Here is an 11,703-nt window from a genome sequence, read left to right as displayed (position 1 = left end):
CCCCCCACAACAAGGTTATTATCCACTATTACAGAAGAAAAAAATCTAAATGACTCAGCTTATTGTTAGATAAGATAAAATGTCCATCCGGAATGGATAACTCTCTTAATCCAGACTAGGGTGTCAAATGGGCAGGTTGAACCAAATTTTGGCAGTTAAGCCTGTTGCATCAATGAATGGTCGATGACCCAACCCACCCAACGTTTACTTGGGTCAGTATGCACTAGGTTAATTTGGACTAAATAATGGGACATAGTCTAACACGCTCAAGTCAAAACCTTTTTCCCAATTGTTTGTCTCTTTCATCATTTGATTGGTTACCAACTAAACCAAAAGAACTCTTTTTTTTACAGAGAAAAATGTGGAAAAGTGTAACAATGAAAAGTATATACAAAAGAGTCAAAATATTTCTTTTATCGATAGATGTAGACCGACATTGAGGTGCCAAACCTTCCCGTCGATGTGAGCTCTTGGGGAAGATCAGCCTATTATCCCTACAGTAACTTTTATCTGTTGAGAGATGGCCCTTCACTTGGCACCGTCGAATCACTAAGGCCGACTTCCGTCCCTGCTTGAGGGATGGTCTTGCAGTCAAGCTCCCTTTTGCCTTTGCACTCAAGGGCCAATATCCGTCCAATGCATATTACACACCAAGCCAAATAAAAGTTTCTTTTTATATAGGGAGGAAGAGGGTGAAAGTACAGCAACTATACCTTAGTCCCAAACAAGTTGGGATCGGCAATATGAATCCTAACTTCTCCAATTAAGTTCAACTCATGCAATCATCATACCAAATAAATCAAAGTGAAAAAATAAGTTAAATAAATAATAATAGTAAAATAATAAAAAAAAAAAGTTCTCTGACAAGACTAAAACCTATTAGCATATCACCTATAAAATAACTTTACTTTTTTGTTACAGAGAAAAATGTGTGAAAGTGTAAATGTGGGAATGGGTGAAAGTAAAGAGAAAAATTCATACCAAACCCGCCAAAAACAAAAACCTACCTTTTCTTTATCGAAAAGAAAGTGTGAAGTACGGAGAGAGATATATCCCCCAAACCAACACACTAAAAGCGCAAAGTGAGAAATTCACCCAACAAACTAAACCAAAACCTTTCTCTTCTTTGTAGCAGCACAAAGTGGATGACAAGTGTAGAGAGAGAGAAAAATACATACTAAACTAAACCAAAAAGAATTTTTTACTAGCACAACACGGTATATGTAAAAGGGTGGAGAGAATTTACGAAAATAAAGAGAAATATCCCTACCAAATCAAACAAAAAATGTTCTTTTGTTCATAGAGGAGTGTAGTTGTTTTTCCTTTACACATAGGAACGGTATGTCAAAGTATAAAGTGTGAAACAACCAGCTGTGCAAAACCTCAAAAAACAAACAAAACAAATTCTTCCTAGTTTTCTTAAGGGTTGATTTGGCTACCCTGGTCCAGAAGTCATGGGTTAGGTTAATTTAGGTTATAATATATTTCTCGTCGATCTTGTTCAAGATTGGGCTGGTTACACATATGTAGATACATTCACACTCCTAAGTCAGGCCTAGCTCAAGAACTAATTTCCACTTCCTCTTTGGAATAGTTTTTTGACCGTGTTCAATATTTAGAAAAGAATTTTATTTCCTCTAACCACATGTACATACACATTGCATATCATAATAGTTTGAATAGTGCAATTCCATTTAGATCCAGCCATGGACGACAATAACTATCATTTTCAGGAACAAGTATTAAAAAGTAAAAAGAACACTCTCTGTTTCAATTTGCGTGCCTTACTTTCCTTTAAGTCTATTAGAAACGAACATCCCTTCCTATATTTAGTAAGCTTTTAATTTCATCATTCTCATTTTACCTTAACAGCAGAATGACATGGCATGTTTAAAACCACAAGATTCAAGAAGGCATTTATGGAATTGTTAGACATATTTAGTTTAAAGGCCACAAGATTCAAAAGTTCTTTTTACATTCTTAAACTTTGTGCCCTATCAAACTGAGACACACAAGAAACAAGATTATATTTTTATAATAGGATCCACGTGTCAGTATTATGAATGTTCCGAACACCCCAACCCAACAAAAAAGAGGGAAGGAAATCATTCATGGAGTTCATTCAGCTGGTTATCACGTTTAGATATCCAGATAAACCTAGTCATGATTTTAGTCCCGGATATGGATTTATCATGTGGCATTCACATAATAAGTAGAGATTGAATTCTAGAACCAGACCTTCTCATCAAATCTGAAGAGAGACTGATCAAAATAAGGGGAAGGACTCTGAGACTGACAACTAAAAGGCAAGGAGGCCATCATCTTCTTAACAAACTGCATTAAGAAACAGCATGGTATCAGTTTCAAAGCACAAAGACTTTTCACGTTCCTCATACTAAGAAAATACAAATGAGATATAGCAAAAGAACATCGGTGGTGTTTCTTTCAAAACAGGCGAAAAAAGATTTTCAGAAATCAAAAAGTGAAATATTTTTTAAAATCTTTTTTTCAACCAAATACCATTGGGGTAAAGTTTTCCAGTTTTGGGGGAAACTGAACACCTCATCTCTAATGGTGTTTGGTAGAGAGAAATTTTGCAAAAACTGAAAGTCTTTCGAAAAGATATGTTAACATTTTCTGAAATAAAACCTAATCACTTCAAAACTTGTCAGTTTAAGAGAACATTACTTGAGGAAAACTGGTTGCTTTATTCTTTGTGCACCTTAGTTGCTCGAGGGCGTGGATGTTGTTTGAATGAGAGGACATGAAGTTCATATGTAATGAACTTCTGGATGAAACATGAAAGTGGTCACTGAACAGCTCGAACAACAAATAGAGCTCATCGGCTGAGTTCTAAAGGAAACAGAAACAGATCAGCTCAGATAAATTTGCATAACAAAAAGTAAAGCACTTGAATATTACACAGATACCTGATAAAATGCAACAATGTCAGTAGTCTCCATATTATAAACAGCAAAAAAGGAAGGATGGCTGTCAGCATTTCGAGATACCTGTGGATTCAACAATATCCAACAAGCCTGGATGTCAAGCTATTCCCATAGAGGCAACAGTACATCGGGCCACTAAAAATCATTGAAACAAACAGATTCTAAAATACGACTCTGCAACATTAATTAATTGATTAAAACTTGGGTTATAAGTTGCCGGAACAACTTATATTAGTCTGCAACTTAGGAAATTCCAAACAAATTTAGAGGGGCAAGATGAGCTTATATATAGATCTATCAGTTGAAACCCAAAGCAGATCCAGCTCTATGGTTGGATGAGAGAAATGGGCCTCAATCGCAAACCCATCTAATAATTGAATTCCATACAAGTAAATTATCAAAGACTCTGATGCAGCTACTCTTAAACTATAGGTCAAGCTATTCCCACTGGGACAAGTCCAATTACTTATTATCATTTGTTTTAAGATAGAGTTAATGTAAGGAGTCAGATACTTCTCTTATGTGGATATAAAAGAAAACAGAATTCATCATTTCAACTATTTTGAGCGTCAAATCTTATTGTTTTCGCAAGGTTCCTATATCGAGCTAACTATCAGACCAAACAACAACAACAACCCAGTGAAATCCCACTAGTGGGATCTAGGGGAGGGTAGTGTGTACGCAGACTTTACCCCACCATAGTATAAAAATCATTAAAGCAAAAAAGGAAATCTCACCCCACCATCAACACTGCCAAACTTGATCAATAGGTGCTGTCGGTCCAAAAATTGTACCTGCTCATGTTGCAGTCAAGAAGTAGCGAGATGTTCAATGATGAGGAAATGAATCAGGACCTGGAAATGTATAGGAGATGACCAGATGCAACTAAATATAGCCAGTTTTTAGCAGAGCATCTGGGTAATAAAACATACAAAAGCTGAAGTTAAAGCACTACCTTCCAGATAATCAAGTCAATGTAATCTTGAAAGTGGAAGTAAAACTTCTTCTTCAGGCACTGCACTCGCTGATTATTGAAAAGAGAAACCAGTATCAGGGAAAATAAGATTGTCACTATAAAGAATGATAAAAGAAGACATGTTGAGAATGAATGGTTTGATGATTCCCTCTAGCATGTTGGGGTTTATATGATGTTCACAAGTAATCCAAAAAGGGAAAGGAAAGTAATCCCTGGTAAGTCCTATTCATATTTACACAATTATTTGGATACCAGCCTTGCCTCTATATATACAAGGAATGAGCTCTTGCCATATAATAATTTCCTAATACTCCCCCTCAAGTTGGAGCATACATATTGTACGCTCCTAACTTGCCATAAATAGGCTCAATTCTAAATCCACAAAGTAAATTTGTCAGAATATCTTCAAACTGATCATTTGAGTTGGCGAAACCTGTCGCCATGCACCCAGATTCAATCTTTTCTCACATAAAATGACATTCATTTTCTATATGCTTTGTTCTTTTGAAACACTGGATTCACAGCAATGTGTACTGTAGTTTGATTGTTGCATATCAATTTCATGGGTGCATCTCCATCACACCTCAACTCTTGAAGAAGTTGTTTTAACCATATAAGCTCACATGTAGCTAAAGTAACTGCTCGGTATTATGCCTCTGCACTTGACTAGCTACTACATCTCGCTTTTTTGCTTTTTGAAGATATTAAGATTCCTCCGATTAGAACACATTTCCTAATCTGCATCAAAACATCCAATAATACTTGTCTCTCCTAAATCCTCCTACAATAAACATTGTCCGGGTGAACCTCTGATATACCTTAAAATGCGAAACTGGCTAACACACTATCAGTAAATGAAGTATCAACAGGTTCGCCGTTTAACATGCTAGTATTTTACAATATGTCCAAGGAATATTTCCTCTGTCAAATGACAATTCCACTACAAGATTGCGCCATCTCAATGCCTAGGAAGTACTTTAGTTTATCCAAGTCTTTAGTCTGAAAGTGACCACTAAAATGCTGCTTAAGATAAATAATGCATTCATGATCACCACCTGTTATAATAATATCATCCACATAAACAACGGAGAATTATGCATTTTCCATTACGAGAATGTGCATAGAACACTGAGTGACTGACTTCACTTCGAAGCCTAATTATGTAGTTTCTTTTTGCTGCATCCATGAGGCCCCAGTTTCTATAGAAGATTAGGTGTACTTAGTAGAGAATCATATTTTTATGTACAGCTCTCTACTGTACACTTCTTATATATAGAAACTTTCTCATACATTAATAAAATTATTTTTTAATCCAAAAAAATTTAGCCAAGGTCCAAAGTTCCTTCCAAGATAGTAACACATCTCTGTGAAGAGTCCTTTACCATCACTTTCCATCTCGCCTGTCAGCCTTCTAACCCGTAAGAATTCTCATAATAATTCTTTATAAGTATTTCATTCAAACAAGCAAGGATGCCAACATAGTACAATGGTTTTACAAAAGGTATATAGTTCTAATAAAAGGATAAATGAAATCATTAAGTCATTTACATCTTGCTTACACCAAAACATAGGCATTTAAGCAAACCATATGCAGAACTCCACACTGCAAAATATTTTCCTTCAAAACCCTCTTCTATTTCATTCCTTGCACACGACCACATAATGCGTAAAGGAGTTATATCCCAAAGTCTCCTTACTTCCTTACAGACCAGACAAACATTCCATACAGATACAAATAACAATTGAGCCTGGCATTACCCATTCCATTCGAAACAAACATCATATGTATTCCAACCTCACTTGTATAGTGCAGGAAAGGTGATTGTAGTTTCTTCTTTCTCTTCACAAATAAAACACTCATTTCACAGTGGTTCCACTAAATAATTTATGACATGAGAGAGTACTAAAACATCCATTTCACAGTGTTCATCTTAAATCATTTATAACATGAGAGACTACTCTCCTTCTGATCGAGGTTCCATAAAATATATGGACACAGGATCCAGAAAGACTTATCCTTGATGAATTGCATTTTAGGTTACGTATCAAATTACAAACTCATTCCCTGTTCAGCAGTCCGAGGCTAAGTAAGAAACATTGCTCTCCTGAACAATGAGTTTTCAAGCATTTTGTTTTTTAGGATAAGCAAGCAGATGTCTATTATTAGCATTCAGATATTGGCAAAGTCCAAACCTGAGATTAATGCAGTTATAGAAGAAGTAAATGTGATCATTCCAGTTTATCAGAACTATCAAATAAATTTTTATTCAGAAAAGAGAAACCTCTCTCAAAGCACACATCTAAAACCAATAGTTGTATACCTCTAGATGTATGAGGTGAAAAATCGGTATAAAATGACACTTTAAGGACTAGAAAATAATCTCAAGTTTTTCAGAATCAGAAAAACCTAGGATTTACTGCTTTGACAACATAATAAATTAAATAAGTAAACAACAATATCCTGAAGCTCTAAAAGTACGAGGAATTCAATATTCTATTACTAACCATGGTCTGGTCAGTTTCTTCATTCCATATACCTCGAAATATAAATGAAAGCAGCCGCTGCTTTATACCACTCAGGAAAGAAGTCTCTGGATCAGGCAAACCATGATGAAAACCATTTCCAACATGATTTACAAGCACCTGATGCAATAGGTTACTGTCAGAGATTAGCATGCACAACCGCTTGTCAATTTCAAAAAACCCAGGTCCCTACACGTAAGCAAGAAATAAACCATCCTCCTTGCTCGCCTACCCTAACCCAAAATAAAATACTCCCTCCATTTCAAAAAGAACGAACCTTTTACTATTTGGGAGTCAAACAAGGTTTAGTTTGACCATGTCTTTTGCAAATAATTTTCAAATATTCTGAATTGTTAACTATTGTGACTTATAGTACTTTTTATGCAGTTTCTAAATACAAAAACAACATATCCAGTATAATCTCACAAGTGGGTCTGGGGAGGATAGTGTATATGCAGACCTTACCCCTAATGTAAATTTTATTTCAAAAAACTTAAAGCACCTATGTCCGAATGCACACCGAAAATCAGTCAATTTGACTATCATACTACGAAAAGATTCAAACAAATTGAAACGGAGTAAAATGTAGTGAGAGAAATGGGCAAAAGCATGTGTGTGTCTGAAAACCTTTCGACATGGTGATTGACAAATGGCTTTTACGTTGACTGACAAGGAATGCTGAAAAGCTTTTAAGATCAACAACCAAGATCCATTAGACCTCTTTGACGTAATGACAGGACAGATATCGTGGTGAGTCTACTACTGTGGAGAGACATTAGAAGTCCAACTCCTAGGTTATACCCAGCCTGTGAACATTTAAACAAAAAGGAGGGAAAGAAGACACAATTGCCTTTTGGTTAGTGCTTCATGGAACTATAGTTTAGTGGACGAACCAATTCTCTTCTAGACAGAAGTTGTCTCTTTTACTTCAATAACGCACTGAATAAGTCTTGGTTCTTTAAGTAAGTCAAAGAATAAGCATCCCACAAAACTAAACCTAAACCTAAAAAACTCGAAACATAATACTTACCTGGGAATTGGAATTGAGAAAAAGTTCATCATCTTCACGGCAGAATTCCCCAATTGCTCGTACATCAACAAGATCTCCAGAATCTCTGATCTGAAGGATGTGTATTCTTTGAAAACGAAGGGACACTATAGCAAGCAAATCATCATACAAGAAAGCACCAACACTATGTGCCAAATTAACATAATCATTGTGAAAAACCCTCTCGTCAAGTATAGCTCCATCCTCCAACCTAAGTGAATAAAACCAAACCACAACAAAGCAAGCATGATAACTTCAAAGACCAAAAAATATGTCAAGTTCTCATGAAACTCATAGTTGGGACTGATTACACACCTCAGAAGGTGGAAAGTTATTTTCTCAACTGAAGGGACACCCTGAATTGCCCCTCCAGTAGGAGGAACATCATGAATTTGTGCCGTTGAAGTTGCAAAGAGTCCAAATTGATTGCTCTCCATATAGAGAAAGAAATCTTTGCATATAAGTTCCCCACTAGAAGCAAGAGTTACACTGTACAGTTGCGTGAAGAAGCTCTCGAACTTCCTGGCTTTCGAAGGAAGATCATGAATATCACAATCTTCATCTTTGCAGGAAAATGACAACCATGTTGGTCTATAAACAATCAGATCCTGATGATTTCGGCTGAAACTTACAAGATATAGACCATCATCCGTGAACTTGCGAAATGAATGGTCGGGACATTCAACATCATATACGGTATAACTTGGTACAATGTTCTCATAAAATCTTCTGGCACGATGAATCTGCAAAAGGTGAATCTGTATTCTTAGGCAACCATAGTTGTGTCTGGTCTGGAGGAAAATGTTCTCTATAGAGCATGTTGTACCTTGGAAATTTTTTTGGGACCGTTTTCAAATGTTTGGTTGGATATAAGGGCTGGTGACATATAGTATCAAAATACAAAATATAGGACAAAGTATGATGATAGTTTGACCACATTTTTTGTATCGATAAAGATTGGCAACAATGTCTACATGTTGATAAAAATAAGTAATAGCGAGTAATAGTTGGAATGTAAAGGATGATGACTTTAGGGAAGTCATAACAAATCTTCACGAAGAGGAGATCTGTAGTAAGAGCTCCCTCTCTCCCTGCTTTCAGCACCTTACTATTCTTTCAGGGTAACTCATGAAGTTACGTCTTTCAGTACTGGGACTTCAAAAACAAGTATTAGTCTCGCAGTTGTAGCTTCGGAGTTGAATTACAAAACCAAGAGCATAAGCATGAAAATAATTTCATGAACAGTGATAACACCTCTGATGCTTAAAGGGTTCAGCTGTTCCATTAATTTCATTTTTGGTCCCTCAATTATCGGTAAATTCTGATTTTGGTCCTTGTGATATGACTAAACACATTTAACCTTCAATCAATTAAAATGAGTGTTTTTGGTCCCCATATGTAACAAACATGTTTTCTTTTTGCTATTTTTTTAGAACTACATTTGTTTCATATTCGTACATGTTGTGTTATTCGCTTTCATTATCATGCTATCTTGTTGCAATTGTTTGTTGCTTTAGTTACATTGTTCCTTGAGCTGGTAGACTCTCTATCTTTGTAAAGTAGGGGTAAGGTCTGCCTACCCACTACCCTCCCAGACCCACTTGTGAAATTAGACTGGGTTTATTGTTGTTATTGTTAGAACTACATTAACCTCAAAGAGTATGGAGTGACAATACAAGTTTAACATAATACATGGGTAATTAAATGGTTGAACGGCTGGTAAATTAGTGAATATTCACAAGAAAATGGATCCAAAATGCACATTTCAATTAATTGAAGGTTAAATATGCTTAATCAGACATCACAAGGACTAAAAATCAGAATTAACCAATAACCAAGGGACCATAATTATACAGTGAGCATTATTAGAAGTACAAGGATGAAAATACCAGAAAAAAGGGGAAATTAAAAGGGAGAAGAAGAGACATACACTGGTGCCAGGAGAAGGGGTACAAATCTGGCGCTCAAAAAGCCTGGCGGTAACATTGTTGCTTTTGAACATCAGTCCTATTAATCACTCAAACCTATTCAGCTTTATATAATAAATTGCTCTCAAAGCATGACCAGACTAAATACAAAACCAGGGCAACAGACCAGTTCTTCCGTAGCAAATAGTACTGAATTATTGGATAATTGAAGAAAAAAGGAACTTGAATGGCCTCAGTCAGGGTCGATGAAATCGAAACGGGACAAGGTGGTTGGAATTTTGCAGTGTAGTAGTTGGCAGAGATTGAAGAGGCAACATTTGGAGTTGGAGAATGAGGTGGAGGGAGTTACAGCGGTGGCAACAAGTAAAGAGGGATGTGTGAATAGTTGATGGTAGCGTGGTGCTGCTAAGGTGTGTGTTGTTCGGTTAACACTCGGGAAAGGACGAAAAGTGGACAGGTAAGTGTGTGTGGATAAATTCCACTTGGAAAATATTGTGATATACAACTAGTTTTGGAAAATTCCTTTTTTAGGTTGTGGAATTTTGGTTGGAGGACGAGAAACTAATTTTATTCATAACAAGGGAATAATGGCTTCTTCATTGAAAAAATTCTTTTTAGGTCAGTATTTAGAAGTTGACAAAATTGTAAAGAGAGAATTATGGAAAAGTGAAATTGATCTTCGTTCCAATATGAGAAGAATGTATACAGAAGAAGCCACTTAACAACTAACTCTGAGCTAAACTCTTAACTAACTATTACCCTCCTTATATACAAATTATTCAAAAAGATCTATTCAAAAAGGTTGTAATTGGACATGTGTGGATCCAAATATAAATCATTGGGCATGTGTGCATCCAAATATAAATCAACTTAGCTGATACAACCGGACTTCTTGGCTCATTTCGTCCAACACATACTTGTTTAACTAAAAATATATCTTTCGGTCAAATACTAATTTTTTAAGAAAACGGGTTTCTGATAATCAAATTTTGCTTCACTTTCTCAATGGTATCAAAGGAAAATAACAGGAATAACTAAGGAAATAATTGATTGCAAAGTCAATGTAGAGAATTTCGAGAAAAGTAGAAAAGTAAAGTGAATATATTTCAATATTGTCTCAGATGTTCTTACAAATAAAAATATGTGCCTTTATATAGAAATGTACAATAATAACGGTTTTCTCCCCTAATTTGTGCTAATTATGAGCATTAATGATATTGATTATCCTCTATTTTGGAATCCATAACCGATGCATTTATTGCTATAAATGTCTTACATCTGTTACGATTCCCCTTCCTTATTTCTTTCTGATCCATGTATCTTTCCTTATTTCTATTATTTATTCATTTTTCGCCGGTCGTTAGGCCCAGTACTGTCTCGTGGGTATTTTTTCTCGTACCTTGTCTTACTCTATCAAATAAAACTGCCATGTGTTGCTATATTATTGCTCTTACATGTTATGTTATGTCAGCAATCTAACATTCCACGTGTAGCTCCTTTTCACCACCAATACAGATAGTCCCCCCACTTTCTTGAATATTCTCTACTGAATATTCGGGGAAGTGGAAGGTTTTTATGGCGGGAATTCTCTGTCGCCGTTTTCGAATACAATCATATCCTCTTCTGAACCGATGTGACGTTCATCACCTTTATTTAATAATAATTCCACGTGGCTTTTTCCAATTGATCCTTCGGTTTTTCAGTGTCTTTTAGGGTTTTCCTACAACCGCATCAGTCACGAAGTGACGGTTCCATTATGACGTTTCATAATAACCTCAATAGTCGTGTCTTCCTATAAATACTTCACCCTTTTTTTCGATTTTCTAAAGCTTTTCCTTCTTCGTCTTCTTGTCTTACTTCTTTCTGCATCTTTTTCTTGTGTTTCTCTAGTTAATCATGGCTTTCCCTGATCCTCGCAAAGTTATCATTGTTGATGAGTTTGCTTCCTCCAATGCACCTACTAAAAGTGGAAGAGGTGGTAGATTGCGTAGCCTCGGTTCTATTTCTAACCGTGGTTCCCCTTCTCAAAGTAGTGCTCTTCTTCTAGACCTAGGGCTTCTGCAACTCTAAGATCTTCTTCCAATTATAAACATTCAACTGAAGCTTTACGTGAACCCACTATTGATTTGTGACTGATAGTGAATCCATGAAGAGTCAATTCTCTTCCATGACTGTTTCTCTCAATCGTGTTGATCGTTACCCAACTTTGATTATTACGGGTCTTCTCGCTCTGGTCCGAAGAGAATTTAATTAGAAACATGACTTCTCAATTTTAGTCCC

At 36.0% G+C, this 11,703-nt stretch overlaps 1 protein-coding gene across 6 annotated transcripts in view; it reads right to left on the bottom strand.

Annotated features, from left to right (window-relative positions):
* Positions 1-9,899, bottom strand: part of LOC109229404 (light-mediated development protein DET1) — an 11,037-nt gene extending 1,138 nt beyond the window's left edge. The window contains exons 1-11 of one of the 6 annotated variants that reach the window (XM_019394848.1): positions 9,426-9,494; positions 8,322-8,650; positions 8,128-8,238; positions 7,811-8,017; positions 7,478-7,706; positions 6,430-6,567; positions 3,904-3,972; positions 3,686-3,742; positions 2,931-3,011; positions 2,689-2,853; positions 2,239-2,334 (exon numbers count right to left, since the gene is read on the bottom strand). In XM_019394848.1, coding sequence (XP_019250393.1) covers positions 2,239-2,334; positions 2,689-2,853; positions 2,931-3,011; positions 3,686-3,742; positions 3,904-3,972; positions 6,430-6,567; positions 7,478-7,706; positions 7,811-8,017; positions 8,128-8,238; positions 8,322-8,434 — 1,266 coding nt within the window. In that variant the 5' untranslated portion in view covers positions 8,435-8,650; positions 9,426-9,494. Of the gene's footprint in view, positions 1-2,238; positions 2,335-2,688; positions 2,854-2,930; positions 3,012-3,685; positions 3,743-3,903; positions 3,973-6,429; positions 6,568-7,477; positions 7,707-7,810; positions 8,239-8,321; positions 8,651-9,425 lie in introns of those variants that run through there. The other 5 variants (XM_019394855.1, XM_019394839.1, XM_019394831.1 and 2 more) reach the window with 5 other exon arrangements.

The sequence above is a fragment of the Nicotiana attenuata genome, chromosome 1 (assembly GCF_001879085.1).
Source record: "Nicotiana attenuata strain UT chromosome 1, NIATTr2, whole genome shotgun sequence".
Taxonomy (NCBI): Eukaryota; Viridiplantae; Streptophyta; class Magnoliopsida; order Solanales; family Solanaceae; genus Nicotiana; species Nicotiana attenuata.
Note: the sequence above shows the minus strand (reverse complement) of the source record. Positions and strands in the feature narration are given on the sequence as shown.